The sequence below is a fragment of the Pungitius pungitius genome, chromosome 15 (assembly GCF_949316345.1).
Source record: "Pungitius pungitius chromosome 15, fPunPun2.1, whole genome shotgun sequence".
Lineage (NCBI taxonomy): Eukaryota > Metazoa > Chordata > Actinopteri > Perciformes > Gasterosteidae > Pungitius > Pungitius pungitius.
In genome coordinates, this window is record NC_084914.1 from 14,042,275 (window position 1) to 14,062,415 (window position 20,141).

General features: G+C 43.1%; 2 protein-coding genes across 4 annotated transcripts; one reads left to right on the plus strand and one right to left on the minus strand.

Moving 5' to 3' along the window:
• Positions 1–278: 278 nt before the first annotated feature.
• Positions 279–6,994, minus strand: LOC119209065 (protein-cysteine N-palmitoyltransferase HHAT-like protein). Of its 2 annotated transcripts, XM_037458002.2 has the most exons (13): positions 6,786–6,994; positions 5,669–5,781; positions 4,519–4,586; positions 4,305–4,418; positions 3,893–3,913; positions 3,463–3,657; positions 3,055–3,264; positions 2,627–2,798; positions 2,344–2,488; positions 2,218–2,253; positions 1,913–2,114; positions 1,665–1,806; positions 279–1,465 (listed from the first exon to the last, which is right to left on the minus strand). In XM_037458002.2, exons 2-13 carry the CDS (start codon positions 5,772–5,774, stop codon positions 1,323–1,325), a joined length of 1,554 nt encoding a protein of 517 aa, XP_037313899.2. In that variant the 5' UTR covers positions 5,775–5,781; positions 6,786–6,994; the 3' UTR covers positions 279–1,322. The 2 variants fall into 2 exon arrangements, with proteins under 2 accessions (XP_037313899.2, XP_037313900.2); XM_037458003.2 differs by lacking the exon at positions 3,893–3,913 and having other exon boundaries at positions 6,786–6,993.
• Positions 6,995–7,525: 531 nt separating this feature from the next.
• On the plus strand, positions 7,526–20,087 carry ctdsplb (CTD (carboxy-terminal domain, RNA polymerase II, polypeptide A) small phosphatase-like b). Of its 2 annotated transcripts, XM_037458004.2 has the most exons (8): positions 7,526–8,405; positions 14,216–14,370; positions 14,493–14,525; positions 15,085–15,186; positions 15,878–15,934; positions 16,346–16,438; positions 16,878–17,063; positions 17,193–20,087. In XM_037458004.2, exons 1-8 carry the CDS (start codon positions 8,330–8,332, stop codon positions 17,316–17,318), a joined length of 828 nt encoding a protein of 275 aa, XP_037313901.1. In that variant the 5' UTR covers positions 7,526–8,329; the 3' UTR covers positions 17,319–20,087. The 2 variants fall into 2 exon arrangements, with proteins under 2 accessions (XP_037313901.1, XP_037313902.1); XM_037458005.2 differs by lacking the exon at positions 14,493–14,525.
• The last annotated feature ends 54 nt before the right edge of the window (positions 20,088–20,141 follow it).

Consider the following 20,141-nt stretch of genomic DNA (forward strand, 5'->3'; position numbering starts at 1 on the left):
GCCGACTTCTGGGAGAAATTAAGAACACTGGCTGTATGGACCTACATGTTTTGATCAATTTTGGTGAAACTGGGCCATCTTGTGGAGATACATGAAAACGACTTACTGTCACCTGAGTGAAACCCTACTTGGCCTTTAATCACGCATTGCAGCCTCTATATATACATAATGAAATGAAATCTTTTGATTTAAGAAAGACTTTGTCAATAAATCTAACAAACAAATACATACATTTTGGTCTCCATTATTTTCTGCAGCAAAACAAACTTCTACTGGTGTCACTTTTGGATGAGACAAGACTTTATTTTAAGTTGAAACAAACTCCTTTGAATAAAAAACCCACAAATGGGAAAAGGCATTACAATCTTCCCTAAACATTATTTTTTTCTCTCCTGCTGCATGAAATACAGACAGCAGGTTTTGGTGGCAGGCAGGATAAGAGAGTGACCCACATTCAATGAAGGTGCCTGTGGCTTTTCACAGAGCACTGAGCTGCCTGGATTGTATCAAAGAGGGACGAGGAAAGACAGTGAAAAGGCACGCTTAAGAGAGCAGGTAAGGTAGTAAGCTCTCTGGACGTTTTAAATACGTTCAATAGAGCTAAAACATTCTCCATTCACTAACTATTCTCTACCTTTAGACTTATAGTTGTGCTTCATAACATTAGAGCAAATATGCTTTAAATTCAACTGCAAGCCATGTGGAGGACCTCCAATACACCCTTGGTTTATTTTCTACATTGTACTCCATGCACCCTGATTTCAAGTTTTTCAAACGTTCAGAATGGTCAACATTGTAATGCTTAAACTTCTAATGAAAAATTAGAAGTTAGAAGAAGATAAATGAATGATAAATGATGTTTAAAAAAACAAGGATAGCTATCCTAATCTGAAAAAAATCATAAGAGAACAGAGGAGACATCCAAACAGAAAATTAGTCTTTCCTTAACAATGTTGTTTTCTTCATCTACATTATTAAGTTTAGCATTCTAAAATATCTAGCAGATCTAGCATTTGTTGAACACTCTTTTGTGCAGCTAAAATACATATTGCAGGTTGGTGGATATGTTCCAAAAGACGTGATGACTATCTACATCAAGTGCACTTGAGGACATTTCACAGTTCAAAATGCTGCCTTGCTTGTGACAAAGGCAACAAATATAGGCTTATGAGCAATTCAGTTGCTGACTGGCTGTTACAGTCCGGATAGGTACAGCTCGCAAAGCCAAGGACAGAACAATGTGTATGGGGCTGGAGGTGAGAAGGGGGTCGGTGGGGGCTGTTGACCGTGAAGTCTGTGACATCCGTTTTTTTCGGTCTGGTTCATTCTGCTTTTTCTTTGCCCCCGTCTACGGCCTTCACCGGCTCCGGATCGTCCAGCAGGGCTTGTTGTCTCTCCTTTTCCTTCACCAGCTGCACGCCACAGTAGGTCACCAGTAGCACAGAGATGGTCGACAGAGGGAAACCTGGGAGACAATCACAAAGAGGGTTAAGACGAAAGGGCCACTTTAAAGGAATGGAGCTTCTTTGCGCTGTGCCCGAACGATCCAGTGAATAAATGCTCTGTAGTTCTTTTATTATACGCGAGAGATCCAAGTAACAGAAAGCAATTCTGCTGCGATGATGTCTGACATGTTCATATAATAAATCTTTGTTGTCACCCACCTTTAAAAATCAGCCGTCTTCCCACCAGTTTGGCAAACTCCAAACTGTTCAGGGCGAGGACATTGTAGAGGATAATGGTCCAGAAGTTGGCAGCGTTGAAAAGACCTCGGATTCTGCGTGACATGCCTTCACCCATCAAGCCCTGTAGATGCAGCAGACGCAGGCACATCAACGGACGCGGCACCAAATCACACAAAGCATTACGCCATATTTTGACTGCCAGTGATTTTTATCTCCATGTATCTCACTTCAATGGTAGAAAAAGGCGGAATGGAGAACAACTTGGCCACCCACAGCTCAAAGTTAAGGCCGAAGCAGTTGAAAAAGGACCAGATGTAAACCAGCTGACACGGGCCAAGCCACAAGGTGGTGATGGCGAAGGTGCAGATGGTCGCCAGGAGCTCCTTGAAGATTTTATCGTGATCCCCACCGATGTAGTCGTAAACATACCTGCAAAATGACCTCTCACTTGGTTTGAACTGATCAGACTCTCTTCCCTATTCACAGTCAGATCTGAAATTTAAACCAGGTAATCTGGAACTCAAACACTCACTTGCACAGCCAGTCATTGATGCCTCGGTCAAAGTGCCTGGAAAGACAAGTTTACACGATATCAATGTCCAGCGCCGTCAAAAAAGGTTTCTTAAGATGACATTGATCTAGTGTAAATCCCACGTACGTCTCAGCAAAGACGTAGAGCATGGTGATGCACTTGGGAGGCTGAGGAGGGTCAAGGTGGTCCAGTGTAGCCACAGTGTTGATGACACAGAACATCACGGCAGCTTTCACCCAGTCATACACCAGATTGGAATAAGCCAGACCAGCTGCACACAACGAAGCAAGTACACTTGTGGTAGAAGTTGATAATGTTAATACATGAATTTCTTCTAGATATGTTAGATATTACTCCTTTGTGACCGCAGCCTCATGAAGACAACATGGGGAACATATGTGAAACTCACCCAGGCTCCAGTCAGTAAGCTTGGAGACCAGCTTCATGTCACTGGGAATAGTCAAGATGTAAAGGTAGTGGAAGAAGACATCCACCACCAGAATAACCCCCAGATGCAGCAAGGCCTTGGTGGTGATGTTCCACAGCTCCCTTTCCTTGCGGGTCAGCTGGATGTTGTTCACCTGAGGAAGCCAACATTGTGTTGTAAAAATAATATGACTGCTGCAGCATCCCAGTGCCCAACAGGTTGGACCCGTCGCCCCTTTCTGTCTCTGCCTGTGGCTCTAGCACTTGGCATCATGAGTATGTATGGCATTGTGAGTGGGTGTTACATTCGCCTTAAGGAGTCTTCTATTGCAATATATGCTTGTGAATGATGGCTTGATAGCTAGGGCTGCTTAGTCATTTACACTTTCACTCATTCTTCATCACTCCCACCTGGGCATGGAACCTGTCAAAAGTCATGATAGGTCCAAAGAAGAAGAACGGGAGGTAGAAGTTGTATCGCAGCAGGTCGGAGAATGTGTAGTTGCCGTCCTTCCTCTCGCAGTTCTCCAAGGCAAAGCTCATACAGCGCATGATGCTGAAGCCGCAGCCTCCATAAAACAGGATGTCCTGCAGGTCGAAAGAGCCTGTCACCAAGGCTTCCTGAGGGATGACAACAACATCATCATCATTAACATCATCATCTACTGTAATTTTGTACTTTTGTATTTGAATGCATTTGTTTAAAATGAGATACGCATCTCTATCTAATTCCCACAGCTGATTCTGTAGCAGTGCGTCCAGTCTTAATGCTTCTATATTACACCAATCGAAGGTTCGAACCTGGCACCAAGCGCTCACCTGCCAGGAGTTATAGGGCTCCAGCTTAATGGAGGCCAACGTGGTAAGGCCAGCCGCAAAGACCAGCCACTTCTTCTTGACCAGGGCGAGGCTGTAGAGTACCAGGCAGTGAGACAGGACCAGGGCCATGAAGGTCCAGCCCATTGTGATCAGCACTGCCAAACAACCGTACACACCAAAGATCAAGGATCTGTGCTGTGGGTAAAGAGGGACCAACGTCAGAGTGACGTCCCGGCAGGACTGCTTTTATTCAAGATTCAATGAAACACTCACAAGGAATGGTGTTAGTACAACAGCCTTGTCACATGTACGACAATGGATGGAAACAAGAGGTTTAGAATATTAACTATAGGGGACAAATCTACAGTATGTGTATTAACTATTTTAATGAAACACATGACAAATGTTCGGAAAAGTTTATTTACGTTACCTTACATCCATCAATACCAATCTTCATTGTTAGCATGGAACAAGACAGAAAACATTTTACAAAACAAATAGCTTTAAAGATGTGAACATTACTGTTAGTCTAACTCATTGCAGCTCATGCTCATGCATCAAGTCCATTACCTGTTACACCTTAGGGTACAAATATACAGTAGGAAAAATATTTTTTCTCAAAGAGCAGAATTACACTGAACCAAATTGAAAGACTTGTACAGCCCAAGGTATACAATTAACATCAGTACATTGCATTTTATATGTTTCTACCACAAAACATATTAAATCTGGTCAGCGGCCTTGACTGGAGCAAAGCTGGTGTTAACACACAACACGTAGATACATACGCACATAATCAGTGACATGCCATTGCACCTGTGCCTTCACACACTTGCACGCACCTTTGGAGCTAAAAGGGTGAATATCTTGGCAAAGACAACGTGACCCATGAGAGCAAAAAGGATATGATTGCGGAATGTAGAGAACCACATCATCCACTCGAAGTCTGCAACGTCCTGTGGCAAAGTAAGACGCATTATTAACGCGTGACAGCTACTCCCTCCCAACGTCTTGCATTGGCAGATACACAAAGGGGGTTACATGTGAGCAATTCACCATTTTCCTGCCAAAGTAATGCCATCCAGGTTTTACGCTTTCTTTGAAGGCCTTCCTGTTCATATTCTCTGAAAAAAAGTAGAAAAACAGCACAATTATTAAACAAAAAATAATCAACTAAGTAATTCTCAATTTTCAATTGTTTCAACTAATTTTTTGTGGTTTTGAAATAATCCTTTTCAGAATAAAAAATAATAATTCTAAGGTCTGACAAGTTATTCACTTGATAACATCAAATATTACATAATGCACTCATCTACACGCACAGGGTGATAATCTGCTGGTATGAGATTAGTTTGCCCCCTATCCTGAGTCAAAAGCTAACACAGAAATGACAAGAATAAAAAATGTGTGATGATAATCAGAACTGTGACACGGATGTTGAGACATTCAGTACAAGTTGACAAATGGGACTGGCACGCTGCCCCGACAGGAGCTGGCCTGATTATACTAATGGACATTAAAAAAACGGCTATCAAAACGTTAGGGTCAGTCAGGGAAAGCCTCTTAAATCTGGGAACACAGCCAAGCTTCTATTACGGGTGTTTGGCTGCCCCTGTAGCAATACAGACCTGAGCGGTATAAAGGCTCGCCGACTGAGCAGTCAGAAAAAGACCATTTCAAGAAAATCCGGGAAGAGAAAGAGCCGTATGACTCATCTGACTGTACCCTGTATCGGACAGCACCCTTTGGACAATTCAGGCCAGTGGGTGAAGAAGATGAGTGAGAATTTTATGTATGTACTTGGCAGGGTTTCAGAGGGAAGAAATCTGGGATTAGCTGACTCAGAGTAATCGAGATTTAAAATGTCCATATAAATGGACCAGCTTTAAATTGCCTTTGTATTAATAGGAACATGCATGAAGTCCCTAAGGGGGTCGGGTTGGGGTCTCTTTTTGTTTGCTCAATTAAATTCTGTGCAGATTGAGTTTAAATTGATTTTATAATAATGAAGTCACATTGTCCCAAAGTGAGGGATTATTCTGCGAGATTCATTTGGACCGATGCTGTGAGTGTCGAGCGTCTTGCTCATGGGCGCCACGGCAACAGCAGGAGCTGCTTGTGGGGACGTCATTGAGCTTCAACAAACTCTAGGTTTGTCCTGTCAGTGTGTGCGCTTTGGACATCGGTTGACATTGTCTGCACTCACCACTTGAAGCTTCAGATATCCAACTGCCTGCCCATATCATGGCCGCAGCAAGCACAGCTGTGTAGAGATACAGCTCATATCTGGGGAGGGCAGCCTTGATCCCCATGGTGAACCTGCAGAAGATGGAAGCGTGACGGGGGTCAAAATGCATTCAGCCACACAACATTAAACCTGACTGACTGCAAACAGCATAAGTATAAATACAAAGATCCAACGGCACATCTGAAAGAGCAATGCATGATCGGGAAAATTTGGGTTTAGCAAGTTTATTGTTACTTTTTTCCCTACTCCAGATGTCACTGGTTATTCTGAGGGAAAGTGTTATGTTTCAGTTAAGGCTGAGACCAGCATGTGCCTTGAAGGCATCCTCTTTGACAAACATGGTATTCATTCATGTGTAAATTGTTCACTAGTCACCAGTACCATTCATATAGTCTCTAATGCTTTTTTAATATACCAACTGGAGAAAAAAACCCAGCCCTAACATAGCCTTACAAAGTCCACAGACCCAAACCATATATCATCATGTTGTTGCAATACACATCAACACAGGATTCAGGTTCATCCTGGCAAATTGCAAGTCTCGTAGGAAGAGACGTTTTACGGATAACCCTTCTAGGATCCACCAAGCAGTGATTTAAATAGTACCGCAGAGCTCTGGCTCCTCGGAATCAGCACCGTCAGCTGCGCAACCCTACCCCTCCTTCCTATTATAGCTCGAGCTGTCGGCCCTGCTGTACAGCGGGGCAGCTGCAGCGCTATGTGATCTCCGAGAGGCTGCGCACAGTAATTAGCACCGACTGGAATGACCAAGAATGGGTGCATCGTAGTAGGGAGAAAAAAACCCGATAGACGGTTACTTTCCAGTGGGGAATGATGAACTCGCACCTGAGTGCGTGTTTTAGTGTGCTCACGTCGCGCACTCTAAAGTTGAAGTTAAAGAAGTTGGACTAACAAGTGCTGTCCGTGCCAAGATGTTGCCATGGCTAAGCAGGACCCCGGCTAAGCGTCCTGCATACAAAAACAGAGCCGATAACACAGGCCCTTTGGTATTGATTACTATACTTGCTGCTCAATTTAACCATTTGAACCATTAAACACACTTCTTTTTACTAACCTTGTATCCGCCTCACGCGGTTAAGATGGGGGCAGCGGTGTTTGAAGCCAGACTCTTCAATATAGAGGATGATTATGGTTGTTTTTTTTAAAGGGGGTGGTTTCAGCAGGTTTTCTAATTCATCCGTCTTGTGGGGGCTTGCCGCTGCCTGCGATCACCAGGCTCGGCTAGTCAGGATGTTGCGGACTCAACTACAGGAGGAGGAGGGGGCGGAGGAGGGGGGTGGGATATATTTATCCTTCACTACTGCACCGCAGTGGAGTGTCCTCTGCACCGAGCCCATACGACCTCACAGAAGCCCTAAAACACGCTGGGAGAAGTGGTTAGGAAGAGAAAATACACATGTATTCCGGACAGGATCCGATTGACACAACGTAGAATGTATCTAATGATTCACCAGTAAAATAAGTAAATAAAGGATTCGACAGACTCTTGAGTAATGCATGTGCAAGTAGACTGTAGCATAAACGAAAAAGTAAATGAACAATTAAAAAAAAAACGCCGCGGGGATCGCACGAAAGTGTATTTCGTTTTGTGATGGTCTATATTATATTTACTGTTTGGTATCACAATAGAGTGTCACATTACAAAGTCACACCTATATCAAGAACTTTCGATATGTCTCCATAGTTTTGCATCCATGTTGCGCCTCATGAAGGGTGATTGAGAGAAGAAGCAGGCACCGCAGCATCTTCCTACTCAAGACAGCAGGGGGCGCTCTCAGCCTGTTAAATTAGCCCCACAGAACACACAACTCATGGGCTTGAGATTCAACTAGTTCCCTGGGATTGTTTAACGGTCTCGCTGTTGTTTATGATAGTTGTTGTTTTGTGAGTAAGTGTAAGTGTCTCTGAATGTATTCCTTTATGCTAAAGAGCTCTAATTCGTTGCGTGAGAGCAACAGTAATGACAGAGAAAGTGCAGCCAGCTGCATGGGTTGAGCAATGTGGAGCTGCGAGGGAATCCATCACAGAAACAAAACGCCCCCTTCCACTCCGAGTGCCCCCGCTTCAGATGCAACTCGAAATACATAAAGCCTCCATGTTGCCAGAGCCAGCGGGTGAACTGTTTGCTTTAAAGTGTTAACTAACTTCAGCGGGAAACAACTTGGGTTCGATATTTGTTTTAGGACGCGAGCAATCTTCCGGCGGGCTTCCGACTGGTGTCAACGTCGTTCCAGACGCGGCCTCTTATTTTGGACGATCGGAGCTCCACAGCTAACTCTAGCTATTTGCTAACTATTTGGAAATTCAGCGTCGGTTGCTTTTTTTAAATTTATTTTTAAGCCACATTGTTAAAATACTTGTGTGCAGCGATGATATTTTGCGGGGAGCCATAAATGACAGCCATTCAAGCGGCTTCCATTCACCACCCTGCTAGCTGGCTGGCTATCACCGCAGCCGCGACACCTCGTCTCGGACGGCTGCCTGGCTTCGTGGCCGCTCATCCTCATCTCAAACAGCTAACGTTAGCTAGGAAGCGAACCAAGCGCGCTAGTACCAATAACATTGTGGGAAACGTCACAGGATTAACCACCGGTCTAAATGGACCACATGTCCATAATAACTCAAGTTTCCAACCCGAAGGATGAAGAAGTACAATCCCTTAACCAGGAAAAAGGTAAGGAAAAGTCCATTAGAGGCACAGAACTAATGCTAGCCTGCTAACTACTTTTCTCTGCTCACATTAGCCTTTAGCTCGCACTCGCTAGCTGGTTCGGTAACTAGTTGAAGACACTGGTGTGCTGCTTGTGAGATGTATTTATAACATGGACACTTAACTAGCATTAGTTAACGCACTCTTTCTAAGCAACAAGTTTATCAGGGTGGCCTCGGTCCGGTTAAGTTATGGAACCAACGTTATCTTAACGTCAGTTTGTTGCGCCTCCGACATGAAGAGCGCTCAAGTGTGGCGACGTGTGGTTAAAGCTGTTCAGTGTGTGTGTGTGTGTGTGTGTGTGTGTGTGTGTGTGTGTGTGTGTGTGAGAATCAGTTGATCATGTTACTTATGCCCAGTCTTTGATTCTTAATATGTGCAGGCCAGATAACTGGACTTTCACTAACGTTACGAATCAAAGGCACATCGGGCTCCTTCCCTGTGCTTTTCATTTAAGTTATACTCCATCTGTTCTCTTTATGTATTCATCCATTTTCACGCTTTAGCATGATTATGAGAGGAGGTTAAACTACTCCATCACTGTCCATTTTTTCCCATTCCTGGGGCTACACTGATACTTCCCGGGTCACCCATGCCCATGGGGTGTGTATCGGTATCACAGCTCGACCCCCACTTGTAAGACCATTGGTAATGTGAGATCTTTCACGCACCGCAATGCATTCCCTCCGAGGGTACAGATGTATTCCTCAGTAATAACTATGGAATCCATATGTGCTTCAAATGAGCTTGTTGCATGTAGTTTGACTTGGGTAAAAATATAGGATAAAAGCAGGCAATGGGCCCATGCAATGTGGATGCAATAAACACACACACACCGTAATCTTTGTTATATCTCAGTAAAGATCTTACCAAGACGCCATTGGTTTGAAAGCTGTCATTATTGTTAAGTTCTTATTTGCATTTATTATCAGTTTGGCGTTAGTCTTTTTTTTAAAGCGACAATTTAGTGATGAACTCATCTACTAATGATTAGAATGAAAATAATAGAACACTATAAGTAGGTGTCCATTCTATGCAAATCTTCAGGATTAGGTAAACAATACAGACTAATTTGTGAGTCCATTTTAGAAATACTCTACATAGAAATATGTGTATAATATTATAAACATCCTTCCTCTTAAGTCGGCGGAGTCATGGCGTGTTCAACACTGAAAAACAATCCCAAGGTTCGGAAGACATGTAGCTGGTGAAAAAATGGGCCCAATATTTACTGTGGTGACTACGGGGCAAAGGTCGAGTAACGGGACAGAGTAGACCTCAGATGTTGGTGTTATTGTCCTACCTTTTATTTTCTTCTAAGGATGAGTCACACAGAATGGGAAGTAAAATATTAACATCATTATAATTATAGCATGGCAATACTCGTTCTTCCATTTGTTCTGGACAGTTGTTGTTTTTGAAAATAGACCATATCTGCCTGCTTTGTCACAGTGTTCAAAGATTCTTGGCTTCATTCCTTTTTCTTTATTATGCAGCCAACCAATGATTTTCCCCTTTGGGATCATTTAACATGCAGCTCATACCAGCAGCTGTCCAAGAGGAATTTTGACAGGTAGTCTTAAAATGCTTGAACCGGCTCCAAGCCGGCTGGACCAAAATTGACCACCTTTGCTCTCTGTGTTCCTGCACTGGCTGTCTAACAACATGCGCCTGCCTCTCACACTGGTTTGGCTGCGAAGCAGCAGCCTAAATATAGACTCGCTTCCTTATTGGCTAGAACATCACTGACCTTAAGGCTAAGTAAAACCACTTGCCGACAAGACAGCAATGTTGTTTGTATTATTACTGTAATAAGGCAAGGCTTTAGTTTGGAAAACAAACGGCAACCTGATTATCAAAGACGATGAAACGGGCTGTGGCCTTAGTGGGTCTTTCTTTCCTTGTTGGGAGGGTTGCGCTCAGACCTTAATGCATTTATGAGATGCAATGGTGTCTCTTTCATGATGCATTCCTTCAACCTTCTGATGCTCATCTCCACGGCTGTTGTTACATTACATGTCATTTAGCTTTTTTAATGCTTTTATCCAAAGCGACTTTCATTATGTTTTTGACCCGTGGCTTACTTTTTGCCTTCGGACCAAGTAGGGATCAGGTGTCTTGCTCAGGGACACTTTGACATGGCTCATAGCACCCGGGATTCGAACTGCCAACCTTGCGGCTCCCAGCGCATCACGCTACTCTGTGCGCCACCATCACTAAATGACTGTCCTTTCCACCGTACAGGTTTGGTCAGATTCCAACCGTATTCAGCTTGAGGTTCCCCCTTAGGGAGGTTCAGCCCTTATAAATCTGTAAGTGTTTAAAGCATACAACTTGTAAAAGAAAGCATCTGCTGTTAATTAACTTCAACCAGATGGCTCTGTTGAAATAAGTAGAGGTTCAATGGAATCTGAACTAAAAAAAACGGGACATGCTGAAGTTATGTTTTGTTTTGCCTTCAAATCAAAACATATCTTTTCAATAAGAGATGAAGTACATAATGCTGAGGGTTTTGATTCTCCTTGGAAATCCTAGAATATAAATGTTTTGACTTTAAATTTAATGTTTTCGGTGTCTTATAAATGGTTATAAACCTTTTCACATTCACGTCTAAAATGAAAGTAACATCTGTGGCCGGCTAATAACTGCTTGTGTTGAGGCCAGAGTGCTTTCACAAACCTGTGACCATGTTGTGTTTTTGAGGTGATACAATTGCTGGCTGCTGTTGTTGCCTGTGGGACAACCGTTGCTCTGCTTAGTCTGTAGATTATTGTATTCGATTTAGACGGGTAACTGTTTGTAAGTAAACATTTTCCAAACCTAATGATTAAACACTTATCTGTGATCATATTCATTCTGTCATGTCTCCTTTTCATCACACACACACCTTTCCTCCCTATCGACATATGCATTGGGGGGCTTAACTCAATTTTAAGGACGGTTAAATTCTCACTTTGTAGGTCAAAGGATTAGAGGCACTATAGAAAGTTTGATCAGCATACTTACTATTGACTTTCAGTATACATACATGTGGACAGTTATTTATACAAATCCTAAACCCACCCATGAGTCTCCAGTCTGGACACGTCATGCAGTCCCAGTGAGAGAGAAAAACATTGCTTTTCATAGTCTGAACCCAACAGGAAGTGTTTTTCTCACTGATTGATGTGTCAGCCCAGGCAATAGCTTGTTGTTTTTGTTGGGTCATAATTGCTCATTATTTTTTGGTATGCTTGGAATGTGTTGTGAATAAGGGAGCTGAACTTTGACCTGTAACTTGATGAATTAGACAGAGTTCACCCTGCGTCATAACTACTAGCCTCCATACACCTCAGGTGAGCACTGCGTTTGAGGCACAGTTCTACTCCGTGCATGACTCGAGTCCTTGGGTGTTTTCTGAGGGTCTTTTGTGCAGAGGAATCAATACAGCAGCTGCCTCTAGTGATGGGTCCCGTGAAGCTAAAGACTTTTACAGTAATGCAGAGCTGAAATCACGAGGCAAAGTCCACCTTACTGAAATAAATGGTTTGGGTAACCTAGATAACGCCGATTTTAGGTTATGTTTTACATATAAATCAAACTCACTATGCTAGATTTGGTTATCTATGGCATCATAGAGAACCATTAAGTTATTTGTTTGTCGAAGCAAATCTGTAAATCAGTTAATTCGTTTGGCATTTGGTGGTTGTTGTTGTATTGTGTAAAGGTTCAGTGTTTGGGTAAGAATGTGGCCTTTATACTGTGGAAACCTTTGGCGGGAGGAAACTCTTCTGCTGCCTGTTTTACTTCTTTCTCTGTTAGTAGTAGTAGTCTATAATCAGTGCTTCAACAAGCAATTCCACGTAATTTAATGTAGAACATAAAATAGTGACTGAATGTTTCAATGTTTCCTCGTTGATGGATGCATTTTTGATTCAGTGGTCTCGGGGTGAAGGGACTGTGTCACTGATGAGTTGCACTCTAAATACCTGGCACAGCCTGCCCTATATTAAAGAAAAGCAGTAATTAAGGTGACCGAGGGCAATGACAGAGGGATTGGGTAAGGCAGAGTGCATCATGTCTGTGTCCAATACATTTCCTGCACTAATGAATAGTTTTAGCTAGGTATAGAATTTACACTCGCCGGGAAACTACAATTTGGACCGGTTCACCAAAATTGGACAATAGAAAATTGGAAAAACGTTTCCTGGTCTGATGGGTCTCAATTGCAACATTCAGATTGTCGGGGCAGAATTTGGCGTAAGCAACATGAAAGCGTAGATCCATCCTGCCTTGTATCGACAGTTCAGGCTGCTGGTGGTGTAATGGTGTGGGGGATATTTTCTTGGCACACTCTGGGCCCCTCGGTACCAGTTGAGCATGGTTTAAATGCTGCAGCCTACCTGAGTATTGTTGCTGACCATTCATCCCTTTATGACCACAGTGTACCATCTTCTGATGGCGACTTCCAGCAGAAAAATGCACCATGTCACAAAGCTTATATCGTCTCAAACTGGTTTCTTTAACAGAGCACCTTTGGAATGTAGTGGAACAGGAGATTTGCGGCTGACAAATCTGCAGCAACAGAGTGATGCTATCATGTTGATATGGACCAACATCTCTGAGTAATGTTTCCAACACTAAGAATTAAGGTAGTTCTGAAGGCAAAAGGGGCACCAACCTTTTACCAGCAAAGTGTACCTTTTTAAAGTGGCCGGTGAGTGTATGTACTCCTTAGAATAATAATGTACCAACTCCACATATTATTTCTTTGCATGACATGATACAAGGCCGTTGCCTAGAGCTTGTGCTTCCAATATATAAGATTGCTTTTGTTGGGAAAATATCTGACAGAGCAAGATTGATCTAATATAAAGAACAGTTCTGGTATTTGTTTGTTGTTGTTGTTCCAACCAATGCATTGTGTACTAGTTAGTTGATGTGTTTCCTCCAGACACAGCGTTTCCCCCTGACAAATGTCTGTTGGGTATTTGTTTAAGGTCAGGAGCAGTGGCACAATATCAAGATGCTTAAAAGACATGACATAATGCTATTTGCTCCTCACTGGTCTTTAGTTGCAAAAAGCATTCTGCTTGTGTGTGCTGAAGGGTGTGTGTGGTGGTGGGGGGTAGTAATGGGTGGAGAGGAATGCAGCCTTGTATAGGCTCTCTGGGGTCTGAGGGCCTCCCACATCCTCCCTCCCCTCATCTCTTGTGCGGGTCCAGGCTGCTTCCGTCACTCACCTGACAGCCGAAATGTGGGAGGCCAATGGAAGCAAGCTTTCAAAATGGAGACTCCAAGGCCAATCAGGTGGAGGGATCCACGGCGGGGCAAAAAGGGGGGCAAGTCGCAGCATCCAACTTGTCACTATTAATAAAAGTTTGGTGTCTGATTTAGGTCCTCCTCCATAGTTCCGTAGTTGGGGGCGATTTGCAATCCGAGCAGAGGTCTGAACTGTCTCTGGATGAAGTCACCCGGCCAGCCAAGTTATTTTCTGATCAGTGGTTCAGCCAAGCCGGGTCAACAAAACCAACACGGATGCCATTTAATCATAGTCATGGTCTCACCTATTGTTGTGATTCAGTGTAGCTCACACCTCTGTGGTCACTTAGGGGGATTGTAATTGACATAAAAGCAGTTTGTATCCAGTCATTCCCGTAGCAGCCGCGGCTCGGCATGCAATTAACCAAAGGGAAATGCTTCCCAGTTGTGGCCGCGGCATTTTTATTTATTTACTCATGACAGAACATAAACTTGCATATCCACCTGTTCACTCCCTCCTGTTGTTTTGACAGCGTCCCAGTCGAACAGCAGCCTGAAGAAGCAGAGGAGCCGGAGCATCTTCAGCACATTCTTCTGCTGCTTCCGCAACTACAATGTGGACCTGCCAGCCAACACCAACACCAGCCCCCAGCCTCCACCCGTGGAGGAGAACGGGTCACCTCCCAAGGTGGGCTGCTGCTCCTCTAAATGCATGCTATTTGTTTCTTAATTGTTGGGATATCACCTTCTTCTTTTTCATTCTCCTTCATACCCTTATGTATACGTGTCTCTATCTCTCTTGTGTTGTAGTGTGACCAGGTCGAGGTCATCCCTTTCCCTAGTGTATGTATTGCCCTTTTCTTTTCCTTTGCATGCAGGCTGAGTGGGCTGGTGCTGGCACATTCCGACTGTGTGGGCTCCAGTGCTCCTCAGAGAGCTTTCGCTTTGCTATCAGTACCAGCTGACCAGCTGGTTGCACTGGCTGTATGGAAGGTGTACATGCACCTATGGGTTCAAATGGTAGCTCAGTGCCTGATCTGCATGGGTGTCACCCATGATGCTTTGTATGGGTTCAGAAATGCATAGAAACTGTTTAACAAGTTAAGTGTGAAGCAATATTCATCCATCGTCTCAAGTGCTTCCATTACATGCAAGTAAAACCATTTATTCTGCTTCTCATCCTTGCAATTGGATCATATGAGTGAATAGGGCTGATCTCCACTGAACTCTAACTTTATCTCAGTTTTATTGTCACCCATGGAGATACTAACACAGTGCTGCTTATCTGCTCACCCTCACACAGTAATTTATGCAAGCTGCATGTCTTCTATCATTCTCTCTCCATCTGTCTTTCTCTCTCTCTCCATTTATCTGACATTATCTGCCTTGTCTTTCTCCACAGCCACCAGCCAAATACCTCCTACCAGAGATGCGAATATCTGACTATGGCAAAAAGTGTGTGGTGATCGACTTGGATGAAACACTCGTCCACAGCTCATTCAAGGTGAGAAGTGGCTAAAGCTCATAAAGGGGTTCACTATTGATTGAAGTGTAAAGCATACAATAGAAAATGTGCTTGGCAATGAGAATAATATATGCTGTATTTGATATCCAAATGTCAGCCAGTAACCTGCAGAAAGTTAACACCCAGTTCAATCCAATGAAACGGTGTAAACAAAGCCAGAAGGCGAGCAGGTGGTGGAGGATGTGCTGCAGTAAGAAGAGGAAACGTATTCCACTCGTGATTGTGCATCTAGGAAGAGCAGGGTGATGATAAGAGTGTTAGGTCTGCCGCCGCTGTTACCTATCAGTTGCAGTTAATACAATTTCTCCATGAGATTGAAAAATCATTGTCGCTCAAAATAAGTTGTCTTTTTGTCTTACAACTCATATTATGATGGGCGTAGACCTTATATTGCTGTTCCCCTTGTTCATTCTATCTTTGACTTTTCTCCTTGTCTCCGTCCGGTTGCTATTCAGGGCGACCGGCTTGTTGCTTCTTGGGTTAGTTTACTTGAGGTTGCAGGTGGAAAGGATAAAGAGAAGACTTTATTTTGGCATGAGGCAGACTAATTATTTTCTTGTCTTTCGGAGATGTTCTAATCTGTGAAATGCAAAGTTGTTGTGTTGCTAGCAGGACCTCTGCTGATCATTTGTGGCACTGCACCAATCGACTGTTTCTTTCCTTTATGCAGCCCATCAGCAACGCAGACTTTATTGTTCCGGTTGAGATCGACGGTACCGTTCATCAGGTATTGTTCGCACAAATAGCACAAATACGTTTTTGGTCACTTTTATTCCCATGTGAAGCAAGCAAAGAGACTGGCTGTGATCCGGTTCAAGTAATCCAGGATAGGCTGTGTGTATGTTTGTGGGCCTATTCGTGATTACTTGCACTGGGCTGCAGCCGCTGGGCAAAGAGGGAGAGCGTAAACTGTGAGTGAAAACAACCTCTCTTGAAAGGACAAGCAAGAAGCAAGTAGGGGCTATTGTTTTTCTGTGTAGCAATCGTCGAAACGTACACTAATATACAGAATACTACATTACGTTGCGCCAGTGGACTGCGCTCCTCGACATTTCATCCTTTAAGCTGTGCATTTCTCTCCACACTTGTGTTACAGGTCCACATTGTTTTTCTCTAACTTGACCCTAAACTGTTGCAGGTGTATGTGCTGAAACGACCCCACGTGGATGAGTTTCTCCAAAAGATGGGGGAGCTATTTGAATGTGTCCTCTTTACAGCCAGTCTCGCCAAGGTGCGTTTGGAGCCGTACGTGTGTCGACTCTGCCCATCTGTGTAGAGCAACATTTTCTATTTCCTCGTTCTCGTGTATTTCCTCTGCTTTCACGATCAGAATGTTCTCAATTCCTCTGCCTCGTTCTCCATCTGTGTCTTTTGCATCTTAGCCAATAATGCATGGGTAAGTATAACGAACGGGACGGAGCATTGGCCATGTTAAGGCCATATTGAGTCGGTAGTGGATGTTTATAACTGGCTGTCAGGGGTGCTTCTTGTGTCATAGAGTAGCATTCGCTCCGGGCACCTTCAGATGAACATTACCTGCTTCCTTTTTAGAATGTTAGCATAGCATTGCAGCTCCTACCTGAGGCTTGTTAGCACACAGTGATCTTTGATTTTGTTTACTGTGTGCCCTATGCTGTAACATGTTCTGTGTTTGTGTCGGTTTTGGACAGTATGCAGACCCTGTGGCAGACCTGCTGGACCAGTGGGGCGTGTTCAGGGAGCGACTCTTTAGAGAAGCATGCGTTTTTCACAGAGGGAACTACGTCAAAGACCTCAGTCGGCTGGGACGAGAGCTCAGCAACGTCATCATTGTTGACAATTCGCCTGCCTCTTATATTTTTCACCCAGAAAACGCTGTGAGTTCCTCAAGTTGTTTTGGCTTCTGTTTGCGGCTTTGAATCCAGTGCCAGTGGTTCCTATGCCTATGTTGTACGAGTTAGTATCTGAATAAAAGCTAACTGCTGGTGCTTCTCCCGCCTCTCAAGGTCCCTGTGCAGTCTTGGTTTGACGATATGAATGACACGGAGCTCCTGGACCTGCTGCCTTTCTTTGAGGGACTCAGCAAAGAAGAAGACGTTTACGGAGTGCTCCAGAATCTGAGAGGCAGGTAGCAGGACACACCACAGCGCGCCTGTGCTCTCCTTCCTCCTCTGTGTCCACCTCCGCCATCTTCTACAAACACGCCGCTCGGACTCACGACAGATTGTCCCACACGCACCCCTCTTGTCTCTGCCCCAAGGAGACGTCTTGGCTCCCTGTGAGAACCTTCATGTATCCCCCCCCCCCCCCCCCCCCATCCCAGCTCTCATCTCCTGGTGACCGGCTGCCTTCCGAGTTCCATCAGAGAAAAACACTAAAATATCCCAGGAGCACTGTGTTTCACAAAAAAAGAAGAAAGAAGCAGAAAGTGTACAGAGGGTCCAAAGTTAATAATAGTGAAGACAAAATGCTAAGAGAAAAAGAACTTTTTAATTTTAAAAGTATTTGGTGAAGTGCTTATTTTAAAACCAAAAGGAGAAGAAAAAAAAAAAAATTTCTTTTGTGGTACCACACAAAAGTCTGAGAAAATGGTGTCTTTGTATTGTTGCTATGCAGGCAGTTTCTGGTAGAAGAAAGGACTGTGATTCTCTTTTCTTACTTAATGAAGTGCCTTGTGTGAATGTTGTTTATATTTGGAGATATTTTGTACAAGGCGTATTTCAAGAGTACTTCAATTTTCACACGAAATATGCTTTAGAGTGAACACAAAAGTTTCTCATATATAAAAGTTTGACCTTTTTTTTTTTTCGTTCAAAATGCTGTTTTAATGTCTACATAGTATTCTCTCTCTTACATCCCCCGGCATGCTTGTGCCATTATATAGACGTGACTTTCTTCCTGCTTTTATTATACGTAAAGAGTTCATGGTTTTAGGCAAAGGAGGTCGTTTTCAAACCTTTCGCCCCACCCGCAAGTACAGTAGTTCTTTGCGTTTGATCTGAGAGCTCAGATGAAATTGTGCCATTTATTTTCTGTCTTTCTCTCATTACCCTTAACCTAATCCACATATCTTTTTATTATTTGCTAAATAAGCAAATGATTTGTATTTGTTTAACAAGCTTCATATCTGTTCCAGGGGATCAGCCATAAACTGTTAAACCATTAGTAAGTATAGGATTTATTTTGACAAAATAGTTGTCAAATACAATTGTATGTTTTATGTGACGAGATCTTGTTTGTTTCTCATATTGTTTATATGGTATTGCTAGCTTTTAGTCCCCAACATCATCTTCTCTTGTGTTGTAGGGGGGTCAGCTTCACTCATATGGGATGATCCATCTCAATAATTATACACAGCTGCAAAGGTTTTCCCTTTTTGTTGTTTCAAATAGTCTGGGAACTCACAGCAAATGGGTAGAGTGCCCTGTTTTTTTTTCTTTAGGTAAAATAGAATAGTGTTAGCTTGTATCTGGACCGTGTTAAAAGAGCACCCTTCTCTTGATTTACTAACGGCGGCGTGGACGATGAGTGTTGTTTACCTTCCCAGACTTTAACTACTCTTCACCTCAGTGCCTAGGTTTTGAGAGGAACCACACAAACCGAATGCTGCAACATTAGCTACCGTGGCAATAACCTTTTTTTGGAAAGGGATGGGGGTCCCATCCCGACGAGGCTTGCCGGTAGAGGGGTTGTTGACACTAAAGGTTCGTATGGTTATCATAACCTCATCATTCAAACGATTCATTTCTCACATTATTTCACCTGAAAACTGGACATACACATAGCAGTTAGTCCTTCAGTCATTTTAATATATATATATATATATTTAATTTTTTTTTTTAATGAAAATACTGAAACAACTTGAATGTTGCTTGGTCTATTTTAACAACAAGAACCAAAAAGACCGTTTATCGTGATCCACATTGCCATTATCAGTTTTTGTTGTGCAAGGAACGCCTTCAGTCCTGGCCCATTCAGACAGGTGTCTCTGAAAGGAACACTAGGGGAACCGCAACAGGACTGTGAGGAACCTCACTGTAGCTTCGAAGCCTTACTGCCTGTGCAGGCACGAAGCAACCATTCTCCATTAATTCCAAGGATACATCTACATATTTAAGCGTTGCCTCGTCAGTTCTTTCTGATGGGGTGTGGAATCAACTTGGGCATAAATGTAGGGCTGGCAGAATTATTCTTACAATAAAATGAGACAAAGTATGGTAAAAGCTTGAAGGTGCCATCGAGGGATTGTATGCTTCGACAAACCTCATCTGCTAGATTCCTTGGTCTATGTGTTGTGATGTTGCTTTGAAAAGACCTACACTATGTCATAATTCCCAATATCTTTTTTTTTCAAGTTCAAGGCATATTGAAACTATCTCTTTTGCATAATTACTATTGGAGGGGGGGCTCATGATAATGGTTTCAGTGCAATCTCCTTTTTTTAAAAGAAGTGACTTGTCAACTTCTCAGAGATTACCCTCCTCTGAAAATGTTTGTATCGTTGTGATATTTTTCTACCTACCTTTGTCAGTATTTGGTTTGAAAAAATGCATACTACCAATTGTATCCTGCTCGATACCCCTCCCTCAGAATTTTGTCAGGTCTAGTCTTTCCTATCAAGAGACCTGTGTGGCTGTGTGCGACAAGCATCATGCTTGTGCTTCCTTCCAGTTTTGTGTATCACCTCCCTCATCATTTTTGTATTGCTTTAACACCATGATTCTACAATTGAGTTCATAAGGGTTTATTTGTTGAGGTTATTCACTTTCTAGTTTCTTTTTTTCAAACTAACACAAACCTGTCACTTATGATTGGCTTATTTTGAGTGTCGGCAGTGTGTTGTCATTGTGAGCATCATCTTTTCTTTCTTTCCATAATAAAAAAGCTTCATTGAAACGATAGTCATGCCTACATTTATTTTATTTCAAAAGTATGACAAGCTCCATGAAAAAAGG

Bases quoted from the DNA above. Each gene is read 5' to 3' on its own strand.
- LOC119209065 (XM_037458002.2), bottom strand. From the start codon at position 5,774: ATGGGGATCAAGGCTGCCCTCCCCAGATATGAGCTGTATCTCTACACA. The intron at 2,115-2,217 runs GTGAGTGTTTGA...GTCATTTTGCAG, and splicing joins ATCAATGACTGGCTGTGCAA to GTATGTTTACGACTACATCG. The intron at 1,807-1,912 runs GTGAGATACATG...CTGCATCTACAG, and splicing joins CGCCTTTTTCTACCATTGAA to GGCTTGATGGGTGAAGGCAT.
- ctdsplb (XM_037458004.2), top strand. From the start codon at position 8,330: ATGGACCACATGTCCATAATAACTCAAGTTTCCAACCCGAAGGATGAA. The intron at 14,371-14,492 runs GTGGGCTGCTGC...CTTGTGTTGTAG, and splicing joins AGAACGGGTCACCTCCCAAG to TGTGACCAGGTCGAGGTCAT. The intron at 14,526-15,084 runs GTATGTATTGCC...CTTTCTCCACAG, and splicing joins AGGTCATCCCTTTCCCTAGT to CCACCAGCCAAATACCTCCT.